The 22,219-nt window shown below is 36.7% G+C and overlaps 1 protein-coding gene across 1 annotated transcript in view; it reads left to right on the top strand.

Moving 5' to 3' along the window:
• LOC103806550 (utrophin-like) overlaps nucleotides 1-19,884 on the top strand; it is a gene marked incomplete at its 5' end in the record, with an annotated part of 205,357 nt that extends 185,473 nt beyond the window's left edge. The window contains 7 exons of the mRNA XM_009079256.1: nucleotides 17-82; nucleotides 7,942-8,100; nucleotides 8,480-8,723; nucleotides 13,390-13,498; nucleotides 14,947-15,033; nucleotides 17,770-17,792; nucleotides 19,371-19,884. Of these exons, the coding sequence (XP_009077504.1) occupies nucleotides 17-82; nucleotides 7,942-8,100; nucleotides 8,480-8,723; nucleotides 13,390-13,498; nucleotides 14,947-15,033; nucleotides 17,770-17,792; nucleotides 19,371-19,379 (697 nt within the window). The remainder of the gene's footprint in view (nucleotides 1-16; nucleotides 83-7,941; nucleotides 8,101-8,479; nucleotides 8,724-13,389; nucleotides 13,499-14,946; nucleotides 15,034-17,769; nucleotides 17,793-19,370) is intronic.
• Nucleotides 19,885-22,219: the final 2,335 nt, after the last annotated feature.

Here is a 22,219-nt window from a genome sequence, read left to right as displayed (position 1 = left end):
TTTCCCTGCTTTTCAGGCTCGCACAGATGGAAAGGACCAATGGCTCCTTCCTCATGGATGGTAGCTCCACCACAGGAAGTGTGTAAGTAACTCAGACTCATTCTGGCTGCCAGGAACTTTGGTTATAGATGCATGATATAATTTTCATAAATTCTAACACGGGTCTTAGTCCCAGTGAAAGGAGCTTATAAAGACAACCCCAAGGGTGCCTGCATAAACTGAATTATTCCAAGCACCAGTTGTAGAAATTGGAAATGTTCATTTGGTGATGTGCAGGAACTCTACATTTGTCAGCTGTTCCTCGTCAAAAGTGAGGATATTTCATGTGGCTGGTAAAAAGCCACAGCTCTGTAGACTCCAGTTTGTACTCTTCTGTTTTTATCATAGTATAAAAGAAAAGGAATCCTTCTGTGTTAGACAATGAAAAGCTTATGCCCCACAGAACTTTATCATCGAAAGAAAAAAATCAAATGTATTTTGAAGACTCTGCAGAGCCAGAGTAGTGTTGCTACTTCTTGTTTGTATTTCAGTTTGCTGGATGCTGATTCGTATCTTTGTACCTGGAGGTGTAAACATAGTCCTACACTAATTTTATCAGGGCCATTTTCTTTTGTATCACTTTTATTGTAAAAATGTTCATTAAAATGCATTGACAAGCCTGGAAAGCATAGGACCCCTTGAATTTTTTTCAGTGTAAAAATACATGAAGGTTTTAACCTCACCATCATCACTTCTGTTAATTGAATCAGTGTAGTAGGACTCTGACTCTTCTAAGTAATTAACAAATATCATCAACGTTTTTAAAGGGGAAAGAGAAGTTGTTCAGCTTTAGTTAGAAAATGCTGTTGGCTTCAGTAATACTTTCATTTACTGTTTTAAATCTAATAATGAACATATTCTACCCATGAGTGCACTAACAGTCTGAGATTTAAAATGCTTTGTCTCAAAGAAGTACATGTGACCCCCTTTAAATGCTTCCTGTTTCCTCATTAATTAACTCTATTTACATACCAAATAAAATATTTTTATGTGAACTGTTTTCATGTGTTTCTGTCATTGGCACACTCACCAGTGAGAGAAATGCAGCCAAAATATTCCCTTTTGACTTCCCTTCCAAAACAAAGAGAGCAAACAGACTGTCATTTGGCATGAAAGCTGAAAACTTGCAGGCAGCTAAATGCCCATACACTTGATTGTGTATTTTGCAATTAATGAGCCTACTCATATACAAAGACCAAGCAACCATCCATCTCAATGGTAAAAGGGAATATATACGATTCATTTTTACTGGCAAATCACCTATTGGTTTTAATGCAATTTCCCTCCTCATCTATAAAAATTACCTTTATTTTAGAAAAAGAATTAACATGGAGAACTTGTATACGAACATGTGGGAGAGACCTCTGAATTTGGGTCAGTTCTGTTGTCAAAAGGGGACTTGTACACAAACAAAATATGGACAAGAAAGTAACTTTGCACCCAGTGGTACTTTCTGGTTTATTTGCAGATTATAATGCATGGTTTCATTAAGGCATAAATACTGAAGTACGCAATATTCTGAAGGTTTAAAGTTTAAACTATCATCATAGAATCATTTAGGCTGTAAAAGACCTTTAAGATCATAAGTCCAAGTGTAAACCATACACCTGGCAAGTCAACCAGTAAACCATGTCCCTAAGTGCCACATCTACATCTCTTAAATACCTCCAGGGATGGTGACTAAACCACTGCCCTGAGCTACCTGTTCCAATGCTTGACAACCTTTTGGGGAAGAAATCTTTCCAGGGCTCTACACAGCTATGAAGTTTAAATCTCAGTTTGGTTCAGAAGTTGCTTAAACATTTGGTGTTTAGGGTTGTAGTTCAGGTCTGTTCTTATATTTTTAAATGCCATTTGACATAGAAACGAGTGTGTTGGACTCATTCTATGGACAGAATTTGAAGGAGCCATTTGAAATGTGAATACATGTTATTTCAGCTCAGATGTAAATCTATCTGAGCAAAATATATCTCTCTCTTTTTTTTTTTTTGAATATTCATGGGATGATTCCTAGTTTGAAAATCAGATTCTTTGCTTCTCATAATTGGAGTTCCGTTTTATGGTCTTATTTTTATCAGTCTTGAAGAGTCCTTCAGTTCACTGTGAACAGTGGCAGAGTTGCACGTGATATTGAAAGTTATTGCTTTGGTCTTGTCAGGCTCACAAGCTCCTCAACAATACTTTAACACTCTTCGTGCATTGAAGAGTGTATATAAGAAGTTTTCTACATTTGAGTAAGAGCACTTCTGCTGTCAGTTAAACATAATGAGTTTATTTTCAGGAATGTTTTACAATATACCATTTGATTAAGAAAACATTCTTCAAAGATAATTCTAGGGGCTTAACTAACCGGTTTTCTTGAATGTCATTGTGACTTCTATCTCTCTAACTAAGTTTTTCTAACCCTCCCCTTCCCTAAATATATGTGAATTCCATTAAAAAGTGCATTTTCCTTAATTAGAAAAATATTTGTAGATAGCAAAAGAGGCATAGTCTCTATCATAGTGTCTCTAGCTTCTTAAACATTCTGGTATTCTCATGCATGAATTTTCTGGTACCAATACATTGAATAAAAATGTTTTTCCTTCATGTTGTCTCCATACATTAGACAGTTCTACATGTTTAGGCTAGACTGTTCTGATGAATCTTCTTTGGCTGTAATTCCTGCAAAGACATCTCTGTCTTTGAAGCAGAGTTGCTTCTTCACAAATGAAGATGAGCATTAGGAAAAAGTGAAGTCTTTACAATAAAGAATGATAAATAGTGTCCCTAATAGACAGCTGTGCCTTACAATTTGATGAATCATGGTGTAGTGGAATGAAAATAAAAATCATTAGGAAAATAGGACAAGAAAGAGAGTAATTCTTATTCCTGTAATGTATGCACTATCCTACCTAGAAAGTATCAATGCAAATTTGGGAAGAGCAGGCTCAGGGGAGACCTTATGACCCTCTACACCTACCGGAAAGGAGGTTGTAGTCAGGTGGGGGTTGGTCTCTTGTCCCAGGCAACCAGCAGTAGGACAAGAGGGCACAGACTCAAGCTCTGCCAGGGGAGGTTTAGGTTGGATTTTAGGAAGAGATTTTTTATGGAGGGAGTAATGATGCATTGGAATGGGCTGCCCAGGGAGGTGGTAGATTCACCATCCCTGGAGGTTTTCAAGATGAGACTGGATGTGGCACTTAGTGCCATGGTCTAGTAACCACAGTAGGGTTGGACTTGATGATCTTGGAGGTCTTATCCAACCCGGTTAATTCTTTGATTCTATGAAGTGTTTAATAGCTATTTTCTGATTAATAACTTTACTACCAGTTATATTCATGTCTGCAGCACTGTTGATGCCACTTCACACTCAGCCTAAGGCAGAGTTGGAACATAGTTGAAATTTTATTTGTCCGGGAACTATGCGCTCAGGTGCAGAAGTAGGAACAAGCAGTGAACACTAGTGATTCTTTTACCTGACACTGCTACTCAATGGGTTGTAAGTCAAACTGGAGCCCCATTATGTAGTAACTGAATAATTTGTCATGATGTAAGTTGTTAACAGTTACCTTATCACAAAGAGAAATTAATTTCACATGATGATGAAACTGGAAGAACAAGTAATTTAAAGAAAAAGCATTTTGGAGTACATCCTTCAGCCTTATTCTAATATTTGTCATAGCATTGGTAGGTCAAAGGTATACTGTATTTGGACTGGAATGCATGGTTCGTAGGATAAGAGTTACAGCAAAAGTGAAAATTATCAATGAAGTAAGTTTGCAAATAGCCACATCTTACTATCTAAAATCCAATCTAGCAATTAGTTTTCTTAATCAGATAAAATAATGCACTGAAGAAAACTGAGACAGGAAATCTGAACTTTTGTTTGGACAGCATAATCTGATGCAAGGGAAGTTATATGCAACTTTATTTGCCTCTTGCTTCCTCTGTGCATAATGCATACTTTGGAATAGACCTCTTGAAAATATCCACAAAGAGAATAGGATATTTCAAAGGCAATTTTTCCTGGACTTGTTTGTTGGGGTGATCTTTTCCTTTGAGATGTACTTCTTTCAAGTCTGAACTTCTGGGATGTCTCATTTGCTGTTTTCTACTATGGTGAAATGCACAAAAGGAGCTGCAGCCTCTGTTGTCAAAGGACTTTGTGTACTTCTATTTTTTTCTTGAACCATGCAGGGTCTTCAGTAGTAGAATAACCACTAAGAAAGAGTGAGGAATTTATTATGACATGATGCTTTTATTTTGATTGCTGATTGCCATCTCCTACCACTTCTACACAACAGAGTCCCATATTCTCAAAATGAAAGTGGTTCCCTGGCATAGAGCAATGACCTTATGTTGATCATTTGAAGCCCTGTCCTGGGACTCCTGTGCTACTAATGAATCTGTCCTAATTGTAGTCATGAGGTTTGGTGCAGGTTCAAGGTTCTGGTTTTTTTTTAACTAGTAATTTTGCAAGACAGAGCAGAGGTAGAACACATGGTAAAAATACACTTTTCCTTCAGATGACTTCTTTTACCAAGTGCTTCCTCCAGCCTGTGAAAAAGCCAGCTGCCAGTTGCAGTAAAACACACAACTCTGGTCAGTATTTGCAGTCTGTCCAGCATGATTTCTGAGACTCTGAACCAGTGGGAGAGGAGGGAAATGATTATTTTTCTGGACTGAATGACTGTGAGACCAAAATATAAAATCATCTGTATTTAGCTCTGTTGATCTCACCTACTGGATCGCAAAGTCAAATGTATATAAGCATTTACTGTGTAAATGTTTTTTGAAGGGGTTTATAAGTTTCATTAAAAAATGAGCTTACCCCAATGCAAAATCTTGACAGGGTATCAGATTTAACAAATTCAAATAAATATAATAGATCCAGTTTTACAGAGCCCTATTTAAAATAAAATCAATTTTAGATGACCTACATAGTTGTTTATAAACTACTTCGTCATCTTAAAATGTAGACATGGGAGCTTTTTGATGCCTAATTAAAATAACCAGACTGAGCTACTTGATCAAGCGAACCTTTCCTGACATCATCAACAGCTTTGCACAAAAGAGGGCTGTATGTGTAGTTACACCACATCACTTAAATTAACATATGAGCAGTGTTTGGAAGCCAGATGATAAAACTGTGTTCTCTCTGGTCTGCTTTACCCCTCTGTTTCTGTGCTTGCTGAAGATGTGACACTGAATTGTGAACACTTGGATTGCTGTGGCCGTTTCGGTCACAGTGAGGGTATTCTGCACATTTTGTGGGACTGTACCTCAGAATTTGAAACCCCCAAATGGGTTACAACACTTTGGTGAAAGTTTAGTTATAAGGGGTAGGGATTTTTTTATGAAGATGGCTAGAGGTTGGAAAAGTACAATGAGGTTTTCGTTATCACATTGGGACCTCCATTAACTGCACTAGCCTTTGTTTTAGTTTTGAGTAGACTCATGCAAAATAACAGAGTGATGATGAGTTTCCTTGATATCACTCAAGTAGTGAAGAAAAGAAAGCAGTTAGAGGCTTTTTTTTTGTAGATAAGGAGAAAAAAAAAAAAGGAGCACTGTTCTGTTTCTTTTTCAGCTAACGCAGTTGGGTATCTCTATTTTTTTGAGGGACTTAAATGCACGTATAAGCCCGATATATTTAAAAATATTTAGAAGTATTTAAAGAAAAATTTATTGCATTTATTCATTTGCAGGGAAGATCCATGTTGTCATTTCTTCTCATGAGTATAGTACTGATTACAGCCAAGACAGATAAGAAATAAGCAAATGTACAGTATTTTCTTCAAACTTTCAACTAATTTTTAAAACCAAAACTCAATAATTAGGTTCCTAATCCAGTGCATAGAACTGTCACAGGCTATATTTATCTGTTTGGATTTTTTAAGGAGTATAATGTTACTTCTGTACATTTCTTTGATTGTAATAGTATATATTTTCAAATCTTAGTTTGGAAAATGGAAGACCACATGATAGCTTTGAGTAGACAGTGAATAGTTATCCTTGAGAAGAAATAGTTTGGTGGTGTTCTACCATAGGATTAGTCTTCAGTAAAATGTTTGCCTTAAGCAGCACTGCAAAGAACTAGATCCTTTCACTGCATAGTAGAAGTAGTTTTCCGAGAGAGACACACCAGGAATCAGTATTTAATAAATCTTTGGCTGTTTTGTCTTGTTTCTAATACTGACAATGCTTTAAATGGGTATTGATATACTGAGCTACCAAAAAAATCTTTCTTCAACAGGATCTTTCATTATGCAAACAGTATGTGTGCAACTGTCATTTGTTCCTGTCACATGCATTTGATCCTTTTGTCCCAAGAGCTTGATTTTATTTCTGAGAAATAAATCCCCCCAATCCATATGCATGGCCTGTAAAACACCTAATGTGTTTTACTTATACATGCATTGATTTATAGATGATTTCTCACCACAGAAATGCTGTTTCTTCCAGGGTATACTTTTCTAAATAACTGGTTTTAGTGTTCATTCAAATGAGACTGTACATTTGAATCTTGTGAGATGAAAGATGTTAAATTGAGTGACAGAGAATTTTAAAAAGCCACTTGAAAAACTCCATTACACTTCTGTTTGGAAAATAAATACTTTGCATATAATGAGTTTCCTATTTTTTGCATGTGCTTTCAAAAGGCAGTCCATGAGGATACTTTTCATTCTGTAATTGGTTAATAGCAGAATGTGAATCTGCTACTTTCCAACAATAGGAGGGGAAAGGTTAGCACAAGAAATACTTTTAATGTGAAAAAGTCTCTTTTCTAAATTATATCTGAATATGTATATGCATACTGCCCATGTGTTTGTCTCTCTGTTGTTGACCATGCTTTAACAATAGAAGACCTTTAGGGTAAAGTTTGTAGGGACAATACTTCATGGTATCATAGAGTATGCAGTCTCTGGTTTGTAGTCAAGCAAAGAAGATAATGTGAGGAGGATTTCCCTTCAGTATTCATACTGCTGCAGCAAATTCTTTCTTAAAAAAATGCGTAGTATATGTTTTTCTGCTGTTGATTTATCCTTGACTAAGCAAGCAAACTGGTTTTAGGACATGGTATCCTTCACTTTCTATCCATCTGACTTTATTTATGGAGAAAAGCCAGCAGCTAGGGAAGTAAGACACATCTATACCAAACCAAATTCACTTGGACATTATAGCATAATTGAAAGTGTCAGAACTTCTGTATCTCCTTACCAGAAGGTAATTTCATGTGAGTCAGGAGGAGGACAGTGTTATAGTTTATTTCTATTCTTGAATCTCTTAAGAAGGAGATCTACTACCCATGCAGGATTTCAAGTTATTGTATGTGTATGTCAAAACAGGGGGAGAAAAATGGAAATATATTGCTAGTTCAAAACTATAACACTATTTTTGAAGCATTGTCAGTCCCTTTGTGCAGTGCACAGTGTTAGCTAAATACTTGATGATTCATTACTTTATTACTTCCTGGAGAATTCTGTGGGGATTTTTTTTTCCTTCTAATATTATTAGGTAAATTGAGCACACCAAATTATCTCCTAAGGAATTGTAAAAATGTCACCAATTTATGGTTAGAAAAAGTATCTAGCAGATATCTTGTTTGTTTTATTTATTTTAAAGTATTTAAAATCAGTCATCTTTAGTTTATATTATTTCTAATTCTTACTTTCACTATTTCTTTTCAAACCACCAGCAGCATTTGTTTTTTATGCATATATTAAACTAAACTGATTTTTGACACTTCTATAGTACATTGTATGATTATATGGTTTTCTTTCAGTATGTTTTTTAGGCTTAATTCCTTCTCAGTCCTTTTTCATAAACAAACAAAATCCCTCAGTTTAATAGAGATGTTTGCTCACATAATAAATGTCATACTGCTCTGTCTTTATCTGTGCTGTTTTATTGTTTTAGAGAGGATGAACATGCACTTATCCAGCAGTATTGTCAGACACTGGGAGGAGAGTCACCTGTGAGTCAGCCACAGAGTCCTGCTCAGATACTCAAGTCAGTTGAGAAGGAAGAGCGAGGAGAGTTGGAGCGCATCATTGCTGACCTTGAGGAAGAGCAAAGGTCTCATAATAATCCTATTGGTGTCTGAATTATCACCTTGTTGTTTGAACCATGCATGTACTATGTTGGAGATGAGAAGTACCTAGGAGTCACAATTTTAGCAAAAAGCCCCAACCAATAATCAAGGCATAATGTTGTGCAGAGCCTGACTCTGTGAGGTGGAAGAGGGTGGATCTGTGAAGAAAAAAACTTAGTTTCACCTCTACTTCATTGCTTTTTTGTTTTTCTCCCCCATAAAGCACAAGTCAACGCAAGGCATAGTCTTTGGTATGAGCTATCTGTGTTGTTAATGGAGGTGGTAACATCATTTGACCTAAGAAGTTTTTTATTTTAATTTACTGATTAAGTCATCATTCTCCCTCCCTTTTCAATATACCAGGACTCTGCAGATAGAATATGAGCAACTAAAGGAGCAACATCTTCGGAGAGGAATAAACCCTCTTGCAACACCTCCTGACTCCATTGTGTCACCTCAGCATGCTTCTGAAGATGCCGAGCTCATTGCTGAAGCTAAACTGCTGAGGCAGCATAAAGGCCGCCTGGAAGCAAGGATGCAGATATTGGAAGATCACAATAAACAATTGGAGTCTCAGCTTCACCGGCTACGGCAGCTACTTGAGCAGGTACTTGTACACTGATGTCTTTCCCCTGTGTTGTTCCTGCATGATGGATTTCTTAGTGGAACAAAGGCATCGAAATTTTGCTGCAGATATTTTCAGCGTACACTCTTGGCCTGTTGCAATCCCTCATTTCTAACATGAAGGGATAGTTTTTCCTGTCCTCTTGTATGAGCCATGATCAAAGTCAAATGAGCACAAGATGATTACAAGTGCTGGAGTGATCATGGTAACTTATGATACACTGAGAATAATACAAACAAGTGCAATAGGTTTTCATTAATTAGAAAGTAGAGGAAGGAAATAAATACCCTAGTCCAAGTAATGGTACCAGTTGCACCCCGTGTTTGACTTCAGTTTTCCCATCTTTCCTTAAATCATTTGTTTATTTGCCATGGTTAGTCTCTGAAACATCTCTTAGCATACCAGAGACAAACGGCCAAAGATATCTCTGAAATGCAGAGAGTCAATTCGTTACATTAAAAATCCAGTTCCTCTTCGTAGCATACTTAGACCAATGAGCAACAGCAAAATGGTCATCACACAAGTAAATGATGAAGAATTGGTTATCCCGATTATTTTTAGTGGACATAAGGAATACCTTTTCTTATTAAGGAGGTGGATTATTTGCGTGGAAGATACTCGTATGACTCAATGTCAAAATATATAACTCTCTTGTTACTAGTATTAAAGGACAAAACTGTCTTACAGCAGTTTCTTTGCCATGGCTGGCATTTCGTGCCATCTCTGTTTGTCTCTTCTAGTGACAGCAAGTCTCTCCATTTCTTTCCTCCACTCAGCCTCTTGACTGTTGCTGGGGTTAATAGCTTGGCACTGAGTATAAAATGCTGGGACTTTTTTTCTCTAAAAGATATGGAGTGAGTATATCTACACATAGATACTCGGGGAGAGGATTAATGAAATTTAGAAACTTCCATGTGGTAACTGTTTAATCTAGATGAGAGCATTCTAGGTCATTCTTTAGAGAGCACCTTTAGCAGAAATATGCATGTGTCCTCACTCCACGTTTCACCACTTTAGGTCACAATTCTGAGGTTACGATACTATTTTTATTTTAGCGAGCCCAAAGGATTGGTAGCTGTCACAGAATGTTGTCATTTTTGTCTGCCTGATTGATTATAGTGCCAAAGAGGAAGGTGAAACAGAACTGTCATGTGACAAGCTTCAATACCAACATGTTAATTAGACAGAGAATGAACAGAATCCATTTTCATTTTTCTTTCTTCAGCCTTTGTAGATACTGCATGTGCAAAGTCGAAGTGAGACCTATTATGAAGGGCATTCAAAGTCTGTTTGAATTTTTCTCTGCTTATCTGAGCTTCTGAATAGAGGGTTCATATTGGATCTGATATTGAAGTTAATGGAAGCTAAAATCACCTATTAATGTCTATATGATCAGACTCTTAAGAGAGAGTAAAAAGGGACTGCAATATCTGTAATGAATCTGGTAAGGAAATTGGTATTTTTGAGGTTACCTGAGATTCAGATTGGGGACATGCAGGGCTTAGTTTGTTTTTCACCAAATGTAACAGAAATCAAGGGAAAAGCTATGTATTACACATCCATTATATGACAGAGCACTTCAGGCTCTTCTTTGGGAAAGACATCAGCAGGAGGCATAGTGAAATAAGGCACTGTAGATCAAAACTGGTGGAAATAAATATCTACTTTGAAATGCTTTAAAAACTGCTGTAATACATAAAAATCACTCAATTTCAGAGTTCTCTGGAGATGAACTTACCTGTCCCTTCATATCTTTATGAGGTTTTGCATAAAACTAAGTTTGAAAACTACCTGAAACTGGAGTTGGAAACTTCCCCCTCTTCCCTATAGAAGTATGCTCAGTATCTGCTTTTATTTCTTTCAAGCAGCAGCAGTAGGCATATAGTAATATCGAGAGCTATTTTCTTTTAGTTTCTGCTCAGGGGTTGTATGCTGAGATGTTTTTAATAAGTATACATGAACTTTATGATGCCTGAAGAGGGCTGATGATGGAAGTGCTCTTATTTTGTTGGTGTTATGCAACTGGGGTCAAGCAGAACATGATTTTCTACATGTTTTTTTCTTAGGTCCTCTACCCGTAAAATTTTTAAATCATGTAAATACATGCAGCTATATCCTCAACTGTTTTGTATTTATCATTTTCCAGTATCTGATTATCATATTAAAGCGTTTACACCACTACCACAACCCTTCCCTTTCTGCTCCAAACCCCCACTCCTCAGCTGTTTAACTATATTGTCCTGAGTTTGGAAGAAGAAGGGTTTGGTTTGGTTTGTCTTTTCTTGTTGCAGACACTGGAACTATGTAGTGTAACATTTATCAGTGTACTTAAATGAAAATGAAATAATTAGACATTGTTCTCTGATTAGGAGGAGATGGGGGTTTTGCCTTGCCTTTAAATCCAGCTGCAATATTTCCTTCTGACTGGTGCAGCAATATATGGTACATCAATATTCAGTATTCCAAATATGTTTTGTTTTCTCTCAATTTATCCACTGGTAGCCCTCGTTGTCTGCAGGGCTTTTTTGTCATTTGCAATAACACTCTTCAGTGATACCTTCACTAAGTCATCATTTGAGTTTGTAGGCATCTCTTTTCTATCCTATTGTTGACCTCACTATCCTTGGTCTAGCCTGTGTGTTGCTGTATTGCAGATTTGTATGTCCAGCACAGGTCTTTCCTTCTCAATCACCCTCAGTCTTCTCTGCACAATTTATCCACAGTTACTGCTTGAAGAGGGATGGAGATCCAATCCAGGTGCAAGTTTGCATTTTGGATGATTGTTCATCTGCCTGCAGGGTGAGCAAGCAGCCACTCTGCTGCTAGAGTTAGCTTTGTTCCTCTGTATGGAAGTGACTCTTAACCCATGGAGAGTTTGCTTCATCTCTTTACCATTATAGCTCTAACATCATCTTGAAAAGAGGTTCCTGGCTATACAGAATTGCCTGGGGTTTGTTACCTCAGGCTTTTCTGATTTAAAATCATCACACCCTTTTCACCTAGGCTCAGTATCTAGATTCAAGCCTGATACTGAGTAGCAAATTACTTAACTACTCGTAGGAATCCACTGTTCATAGAAGCGTCTTGCCAATAAAATCCTCTGGCTTGAAAATATGTCCATTTTAACTTGTCTTTTCTGCAGAACAATATTTCTTGATTTATTCTTTTAGTCAAAGCTGGCACTTGGTATTGCCATTTTGAAAGAGATGAGGTTTAGAGGAGAAAACAAAGATTTGCTGAGTGCTCAGGGGAACATTTCCTTCAGTTTCTCACTACTGTGTATGGAAGAAAATGTATCTTTAATTGTTCAACAATCTCCAGCTTTGCTGAAGGTTTTTTTTCTCAACTGGAAGTTATCTCAAAAAAATTGAGCATTGCAATTAAGACTGTGAGGTGGTAAGGAGCAAACTTTCACACAAATTAACAGCCATTCTGTATTTTAATTCTTTGCATTGACTCTTGTACCTGTTCTAGATACTTGCTCAGTTTCAAAAAAAATTTAAAAGTAATGAATTTTTTTATTACTTCAGTATCTGCTTGTAATAGATTTACTTAAATAACCTGCTCCTTAACTGTTTAGAAGTAATTTGATGATTTGCAGTCAAAAAGATAAATGATAGCAGCAACCATTTCAACTAATATTCCACCTCAGATGTAAATACTATTTCACTTATTTCTGTTTTTTCAGAACAATAGCTTCTGGAGCTCAAATACTATATTACTACTCACTTCCTCAAAGGATTTCTTACAGGAAAGAAGGAAAAGAAGGGGAAAATGCCTGAAGAAGAACCCTTCCAATATTTCTGAGTTGATATAGTAAAGAAGTCGTGTTTTTTTCTTATTTTGTGTTCATATATGTATAATTACATGTAATCTCATGCACATATGTGGTTACACCTAAGTGTAATATAAAATTCAGGTGCTTGATTCTTTAAGTGAATTTAAGACTCCAGAAAACTTGATTTCGAAGTATATAGGTTCCTTCTCATAATTTTCAGGAGATTACCTAGTACAAGATTTCCTGGAAATTTGGTATCTTCCATACTATTGAGAGGCAGTGTCAGCAGGAGCGATGGCTGGCTACTTCTTTTAGATTTAGCAAAGCTGTTTAGAATCTGTGTCTTCACTTGGTTCTGGAGTTTTGTAAAACTGTCCACGATTGAACAGCTGTTTCGAAGCATGAGTGGTGATCTTTGTAAAGCTTCATAGGGGACTTTAGTTGAATGTCCTCTCTGTATGTGTATATGTATATATATATCCATACATATGCATGCAACCCCAATAATCCCATTGTATAGTCCTTTTGCAGAGCTGGTCTGAGAGCCTTGGCAGACTGCTTGGGCTGTACTTTACACTGTGTTTCTGTGATGCATACTCGCAGCAGAACATGGTTTTTAACAAGACCATCAACTGGAAGCTCAGAAAAACTATACTTAAGTCTAAATTTTCTTTTAACATGTTCTTGGCTGGTTTGGTTTTTCCTTCCCCTTAACAGTTGTATAGGCCTAAGCCAACTTTCAGTACTTTTGAGAACAAACAGCAAAGAGCACATAAAAAAAGGAAAGGAGCAAGATGGCTGCATCAGGCCTACACTTAAATTCTGTGGATTCAATGAATCTAAATTTGTGACTTATTGTCTTTCATGTAGCCTGAGTCAGACTCCCGCGTTAATGGCACCTCCCCCTGTGCTTCGCCGCAGCGCTCTGCCCTCAGCTACCCTCTTGAGCAAGACACAAGCTCACAGTTTCATCAGACAGGTAAGTGTTTTGTTCAGATAATGTGCTGCATGAGTCTATAGGTGACTATGGCTTCTGGAATCTTCTGGAGAGAGTTATACATGAAAAAGAACTGATCTTTGTGCTGCTTCTGTTTAGTGCAGCTGGACCTGTTGCTTCCCCACTGTGCAAACAGCTGCAGCATCATAAGAATCCATGTGACTGAATTGTGGACTTCTGTCCATAGACTCCTTGGTCCCATCCCTTTTTGGCCAAGTGACTTTACTGAGCAAATTCATCCTCACTGGAAGGGGAAACAGATTTCATTGTACTGAAGTGGCCAACAGCTATTTGTCCTACAGTAACACCTGGACCCAATGTCAGACTCAAGAACAAATGTCCAAATCATGTAATCTATGCTTCCCCTCTGCTTTAAAGATTTTGTGTGACCTGCTTATCCTGGTATTTTGATGTTCCCACATCTCAAGGAATTACTGAGTATTTATCAGTATAGCCTCTGCACGTGAAGAGATTTATTATCTCTTGAAAGATTATTTAAATTTGCCAATATCAGAATTTACTCATTTCACTGGGAGTTAGCAGAAATAACTATGGACCACTGAACGCTCAAAATTAGGGGGAAGAAATGAAAGATTTTTCTCAAATTGTCATGAGCGCAATTTTGTCTTGCTTTTGTTTTTAAGCCTTTGTGCTAGAGATTAAAAAATATCTTATTTCTGTGAAAAATGGGAAAAATATTCTCTTGCATACTGGAAAGTTTTCATTCAGCATTGGCATGTGTTTTTACTTTGTGTGGAAAAACATGGAACTTCTTTGAGCCTGATTTCATGCAACGGTAGATTTATGAGAGATGATGTCTAACAGCACTGCCAGGAATAGAGCCAGTTGTGTTCCCTAACCATTCTCTTGGCTAATTTTAAGCAGCATTTTACAAAGAAATGACAATGAGGATTTTAACACTAATGAAATTGCTGGTACATAGTGAATAAAAACCATAAAAAGGATAAATGTTTGGTTTTTTTTCAGAAAAAGAATGGTGTATTTGCTCTCAAAGTTACATGACAAATCATCTGAAAATGGAACAGAATGTTAATTCAGCAGCTACTGAGTTTAATTCCCTCATCTTGTAAACCTTTTATTTATTTTAACTGTAAATTCCTATATACTGCTCTTTCTTGCAAATTCTTCTACTTAAATTTTGGATGCAATGGTTAAAGCTTTAGTAAAGGAGAAATGAGTTCTGCTGCAAATCAATAATGTAACTTTCATCTCCTTTCCTAAGGCTGGCAATTATCAATGACAGTTCCTGCAGTTTACAAAGGCTCCATGTAGCATTTTCCCTTGAAACATAAAGGTGTATTTAACTGGGAGTTTGGACAAGAATGCCTTTCAGAATGTTGCTGTCCTTTTTCTTTTTTATCCCCTCTCATTACAAAATTCCTTTTTTTTTTTTTTTGTCATATCTGCAGATGACTTGTTAGTTCCACCTCATGATACCAACACAGATCTAACAGATGTTATGGAGCAAATCAACAATACATTTCCAGCTTGCTGCTGTAAGTTCAACAAAATAAGTCTCTGAGATTAGTATTGAGTATTAGTACTTAGTATTGAGGTAGTCTTTTGAATAAAAAACCCCTATCATTCTTGTGGTACTGCCTAGGAAAACAAAATCTCTGGTCAGATTTCTTGTCAAGATATGCAAGCAAAATAATTCTGTTCTTTTAAAATCCCTCAGTAGACTCTATTTGTGAAGGTAAATAAACAAATGTTCTTATTTTAAGTAGAAGCAATTCAATATAAGAAAAACCTGTAGCTTGGCTGTGCCCCACATAAGGGAAAAGAAATCTAGAATTCCATTAGCTGCTCGTAGAAACCTTTTGTAGAACTTAAATGAATGTAGATTCAAATTTTTAGAATGTGGTTTCTTTAATAAAGCTTGAAAAAAATAGTCCTTTTGCAACAGGAGGGACCGTAGCCCAGTCCTGACTGCCTGGACTAATTATTGAACTTATGATTCTACTAACTGGTGAGAGGAAATCTGTGAATGCGGCATGTTAAACCTTTCCCTGCTTTAAATGTATTGGAAGTTGGTATTTTATTCAGTGTCTATTAAAGAGAGATCAAAAGGAAAACCAATTACTTCTTATTCATGTGCCTTATCAGTTGACATAGATTTCCACTGATCCTGCTCCTTCCAGAGTGTCATTGCACTTGCAAAGTGAAGAGCTCTCATGTATTTTGTGTTGTGGTTTTTTAAAATACATACATACATATATATTCACTTTTAAGTCTTTTGCCTTAGAAAAACAATACTGAAAGCTTTTTATTTTCAAACTTTCAACAGTTCTTTCAAATCAAATGTAGTAATAAGTTTTAAGGTTTTAAAAGGCAGAAGTGAGTAAGAGGGTGTTTATGCCCTGTCCTTTTGGAAGCATCAAGATTGAACTCTATGCTATTTCATAAACTTGATGAACCATGTTAAAATATCTCATTTATCTCTTGTACACATGTTGTTTGAAGACCTGCAGCACAGGAAATGCACTTTACATGTTTTGAAAAAGATTAGGATCTAGCAAAAAAGGTCTTGTTTCAGCTGCCCTTTTTTGATTTTTGGTGAGTTCAATAGTTGAGAGCCCATCTTTTTGCAAATTAAGTATTTGATTCCAAGGAGCATCTCTTCTTGTCATCAGCAGCTAGTGGAGCTACTCAACCCAACTGCAGGGAGTGTGTCTGTATACAAATCAGTAGAAAATGCAATGTGGGCGTCTGTTCTTGGTTTTGCAAATTCCTGTCTTGCACATATAAGGAGTATACAGCTACATGGCCATTTGGCTCAAATGAATTTAAAGCAAATTGTCTTGTGTCGGTGCAAGCTTGATAATGATGGCTGTGCTCCACAATTAGAAAACATGGAAAAAAATTCTCTGATTCTATGAACCAGCACCTTGAATGAGGCAGGAGGATACTGCGAGTGGAAACCATGGCCCCACATCCCTTCATATTGTGAAGGGTATTTGAGCATTTGAAACTACAAGAAGTCACAGTTTCCAATTTCATATAGTTTTCCCCTTTGTCATTGACATGCTGCTGCAGAAGTCAAGTTAAACCACATTGCCCCAATTAGTAGGTACTTCTTATGGCTGCTCTCATTCAGTCATTCTATAACATCTTTTACTTGGGAGTATGTATTTTTAACCATATCAGATTCATCTCTTATGCATTTTAGAAGTCTGGAATGGGGCTTATTAGTCTGGCCTTCTCAACAGAGTGCATTAAACTCTGAGTTTTGCTAGAGAAGATCATGACTGACCATCTGGTCCATTATCTTTTCCTGGGGCCATTTGAGAGGGATCTGTCTTTGTAGACAGGCAGTTGTCAAACTGTTCTGTCAAACTTCAAATGGTGCATACTCCAAGGACTCCCTAAGCATCACTGTATTCCTAACCTTAAAGAATAATACCCTTACAGTTTTTTAATTATACCCAAGCTAAATTTTCTCAAAATAGCTTTAATATGCAACACATGTCCCATTATTAAAAAAAATGAAAACTAATTTTTTCACAACTTCATCTCTACTTGTCTTTTCTGCCATGGCGGCAGCTTTCATTAAGGAGTTACTGGAGTCTGAGCCTTCTGCTAACAATTTTTAAGCCATTTTGACTGTACAATAGAGACAGTAGTCTTACCTGCTGTATTTGTCTTCATGGGTTTTAGGTTATAATTCATCTTGAAATCAGTATTTCTGTCTACTCCAAATATCCCCTAATGAGCAATTATTTATATAGTAAGGCCTGCACTGCTGTTAGTGGTGGGTTTTATTGTTTGGTTAGTTGTTTTGTTGGGTTGTGGTTTTTTCCTTCAGATCCATTGATTATGGGTATAATGCCTCTTTTCCTTCTTTATTTCTTTGTTTGGTATTCAGGACTAGGCAGGTGTGCAGCATTGTGCAGAAGTCTTGCCTGTGCATCTGAGTGGGGGCCAGAGCAGAGCATTTTGAACAGATGATATTATAATACACTACTCATAGGTCTACATGGTCACAAGTGCTGGAAAAGAAATAACTCATTATCTACATATTTATAATGCTGTAAATCCGTAAGAAGTAAAGTATATTTGGGAAGAAAGTTATGCATAGACATTATAAGGCATTTCTAGTTAAATGTTTAGCCTTTTAAAGATTAGAGTCTTTTTATTCTTTAATAGTATGTATTTTCCTGATGTTATTAGCTTTGTTTTTAAACTGTCAAGATGCAGAATCATGTCAATTTCTGACTTTTTTCTATTTGCAGCAAGTTTCACTGGCAGACCACAGGTATGAGACCTTTTTACATACTTGCATAGTCATTGGAAAGAAAGCAAGTGGACAAGTTCCATTAAAGCAAAGTGGCTGGGGTGGGGTTTTTTCCATGTTTTTCCCTAGAGATCTATTTGGAAGCTAGACTGATACAAGAGGAAGGGCAGATTCTAGAATATCACAGGTGATAGACAATTTCTACTAGTTCAGGCATTACCAAAGGTACTATTGTGTAGATATCAACCTTGCTAACCAGATGGAATCAGCTTGCAAGGTCAAAGGCAGTTCTTGCAGACTTCCATACATCCTTGACCCTAGTGCCCACAGCTCCAGTTTCAGGAGCTATGGGCACCAGGGCACAAGGATGAGGAGCTATACAGCACCTTAGGCATTAGATTAAGCTGCTTTCTCCCAACAGGCAACCACTTTACAAACCCAAAACAAAAATTTGGCTACTTTCAGAGTTCACAAAAATGTGGAAAACAATGTGGTAATTAGACACCTGTGCTGGAAGATCTGACTGGTATGAATGATCAGCTAAATTGCTATTATAAGTAACAGAAACAAGAAAAACACTTGCTATAGGTTCAGGTTGCTATTGGAGCCCATGTATGACATGAGATAATCCTGTGTCATTGCAGAGTTCTTTCAAAGTTTCATTGTTAAATAAGTTTATTAAAGTACCACAAATTGCTGTGTGAGATTTCATAAAATTAAGTGGTTGGAAAAGTCTATTTACTCCCCCAGACTGCTTCACCTTGTCCATTAATCCACAGTTTATAAGATCAGACCTCTCCAAAATTAATATCTAAAAAATCCAGAAATATTACTCTGCAAACACTTTCTTAGATTGCAGTGTCTGGGATAATGGGATTGTCCTCCCAAGCCAGAATTCCTGGAGAGAATGGGATGAATCAGGCCCTGCACTCAGCTAACTCAGACTTTCTTTCAGTCTCTTGATAAGTTAGTGAATTAAACTAGCTCTTTTCAGAAATCCTTCCTCGAAGTAGCGATAGCTTTCAGTATTCTCAGTGAATAATACTCATCTTCCTCAAGACACATTTGATCTTTTTTAGATGCAGGATGTTTCCAACATAATCTTACTGAAAATCTCCCCTTCCAGAACCATTAGAAAGGGCACATTTACCCGTTCAGGAACAGAATTCTGAAACAGGAGCCTGGAAATAAGCTTCACATTTTGAAGGGGCCAAGTTCAAATCCATGATCTTTATACTCTCTATTTCTACCACTTAGGCTTCAGATCAGACTATAGTTTGTGTAAACTTTTTATTTTTCCCTATGGGTGCAGAACGGGGACAGTCCATAAGTCATATTTACTGCTCTGTAGACTAACATCCTCTGAGCCTCACTCAACAAGAATTTTAAACATTGCAATATTGTAAAATTAGGTTTCTTTTTTTTAACTAACTATATGCCTCAGTGATTTGCTGAGTCTTGGGACAATACATCTAAATTTTTTAAATACGGGGGTTTTGTAATATGACATCAGAGTCCTTAACTGAATGAGCCCAGAGGAGTTAGAGCTTTCTCTGTGTGTTAACATGGTACTGATGTGGCTATTTCTCATCATGACAGGCAATGTGAAGTGCTCATTTGGATGTTGACCAGTGCTTCCTGACGTGCAGTATAGCCCTTTTCTACAAACTACCAATTGCGAGTTATGCTTCATCAGAAGGCTGCATGGGACCCTGGGACATGCTGTTCACTCAGACTGCGTGTTCTACTTGAAACAGTAAAACACTGAATACCCAAAGACGAGGATGTTGTTTTTATAGTGTCTTTTTTTTCTTCTTCCCTTTCTATGCAACTGTAAATTAACGAGCAGTGGAATATTTGTCACTGATTTGTATAAATATACAGCCAGGGGAAAGGGGGCAGGGGCTTTATATATGTTCTTTTTGATAATCGTAAAGAGAACTGCATAAGGAGTTTGGAGCAAAACATTACATTTATACATTCCTTTCAGCTCTTTGCTTTTGCATTGTAAAGTACTCTTAGTTATACTCTCACACATTTAATATTCTGTACTGATTATTTATATGCTAACCATCTGAGCACATAGATTTCAGAATATCCTCGAATTGTTTTCAGCATGGGCATATGAAGTTTCCCATAACCTGCATTATTGTTACTGGTTGCAAAAAAACTGCTATTGGGTGAAAGCTGCAGTGTTTTAATTCAATTAAACAAGGTAAACTCATTTCAAGTCATAATCTTCATCCTCATGTACCAAAATGGTATTTTTAACTTTCTTCTACTTATTTCCAGGCAACACACTCCATATGGAGAATTGTTTTTTTAAGCCTTACTTTACTTTGAATCACAAAATAGCTAAAAAGAGGACTTAGATGATAGCTTAAGTTGGTTTTAGTAAGGTCTAACTTAGTGTAATCTTTCCCAGCTTTGTTCAGAGACAAAGCTTTGCTGTTCCCTGCTGTGCCAAACTTGCTTCAAGTTTTGGAATTTACAGTCTATGAAGTAAAGCACACTTCTGTGAGATCCCCTTCTTCTGCCTGCCTCTTGGAAGTGAAGAGACAATTAAAAAGCCCTTTCCAATACTATAAGTGATGGAACATTTTCTCCAATACTGCAATGCACTTAGATGTATCATTTGACATTGTAATCTTGCAGATCATCCTTATCTTTGAAATCATTTATTTATGTACTTTTGGTAAGGATAATTATGGGAAATTTATGTCACTGATTATCTGATCTCTAGTTTTAAAATTATCATAAGAGATTTTAATGCCTTCACAGAGTTTACAATGCTGCATGGACACTTGCTTTAATTCCAGGACCAGGTAAAGCTGCATGCAATATGTTTCATGTTTAGTGGAGAGATTAAAAACTGTGTTGTTCTTAATTATTACTGAAGGAAAAAAAAACTATCTCAAAACGGTATTGGAAGAGTTGTAAATTCTCTAGTGCTACTGAAAAATGCTAGAGAACATTAAAATAGCAGGTCAGGAATTTCTAGTGTTTTTGTGAAGTTTTGCCAACTCAACTGTCCTGCACTCACAGTATTCACTCCTGCACTTCTGCTGCTGCCCAAGGAGTGATTCAGGCACAGCGTTGACCACGTTCTAGTGTTGGCACCAGTGCCAGTTCTTTCTGAACCCTTTGGCAAATTATTTAACCACTCTGCCTCTGTTTTCCCATCTGTAAAATGGGGATGATAGTATTTACCTCTCAAAGGTGATGTAGGACTTGCTTAGTGTCTGAAAAGCTCTGTAGAAATGCTAAGTATTACTCTTGAGTGAGTGGAGCAAAATCATCAAGGTGGGAAGAGAAGATGCTGGCTCTTATATGTGCTTCATCTATTAAAAAAGTAGTGTAGTTATTCTGAGAAGAAAAAACCCCACATTTTACAGAAGAGGAAAGCCACGACCACCTTTCTACCTCAGACCTATCTTCATAAGTAGTATTGGAAATAGCTTTATATTCTGTTCTCTGCAAAGTACTTTGCTTTTATCAAGCTACATCATTCTCTAGGTAAAGAATCCTTAAGAATATTCTCCCCATATAAGTATAAAAAGAATTCAGTAGTGAATTTGGTGGGTTTTATTTTTGTTCTGAATATGAGGTTATGTATAAAGTTGTTTTTCTGCCTGTGTTTGTATGCATCCTTTGTCCTCTGCTGCCAAGTAAATGCTGCTTCAAACACTACATTGTAACATTCTTCCTCTGAGACAATAATAAATAAAAGGAATATATTGCAGTAACATGAGAAAAAGTATGGAGTTCTTCCAAGTTTTGTGGTCTTCAGGGATGGCATATCTCATTGCTACATGCTGAATATTTCATTCTGAAGAAGATTAACATGGGAGTGCTGTGATAGTCCATTTCTATGTGCTAGCTTTTTTTCAGTGCGGTTAGCATTTATATAAATGAGATTAAGTAGTGTTTTTTTCCCCATAAATCTCTGCATATTTTCTCCAGTTTTCCATCTTTAGTGATTTAGTCTGGAATAGTTCTCAGTTTCATGACAGACAGTAAATTTGATCAGTGAGCAGCAGACTGCTTTTATTTTTAAAATGCTATATATATGTATTACAAAGCAGCAATAATGCATGAAGCCCTGTCAAATATGAGAACTGTAAATTAGTCTTCAAGTTTTGGTGGCATTCAGTCAACATGCTCAGCTGAGGCACAATATTAGTAATTCAGTCAGGAAATATGTACTTCCTACCATGTGATGATTTTAGATATTTGCATTAATCCAAATTGTAATAACGTCTGTGTTAGAATTACTGTGCTTAGAGGAGAAAAAAGTCCACAACCCTAAAAATTCTCTTTCCTTACAGTAGTATTGGCACTGCTTTCACGTTTAGTTTTTGTTGGTTTTTTTTAAACTCTAACAAATGTCTTGAGCAACATTACTCTGACACTGTGTCAAAGTAATGACCTTTTCCCTCCCTTTGTGA

The sequence above is a fragment of the Acanthisitta chloris genome, unplaced genomic scaffold (genome assembly GCF_000695815.1).
Source record: "Acanthisitta chloris isolate BGI_N310 unplaced genomic scaffold, ASM69581v1 scaffold6777, whole genome shotgun sequence".
Taxonomy (NCBI): domain Eukaryota; kingdom Metazoa; phylum Chordata; class Aves; order Passeriformes; family Acanthisittidae; genus Acanthisitta; species Acanthisitta chloris.
This window is presented reverse-complemented; position numbering and strand designations above follow the sequence as displayed.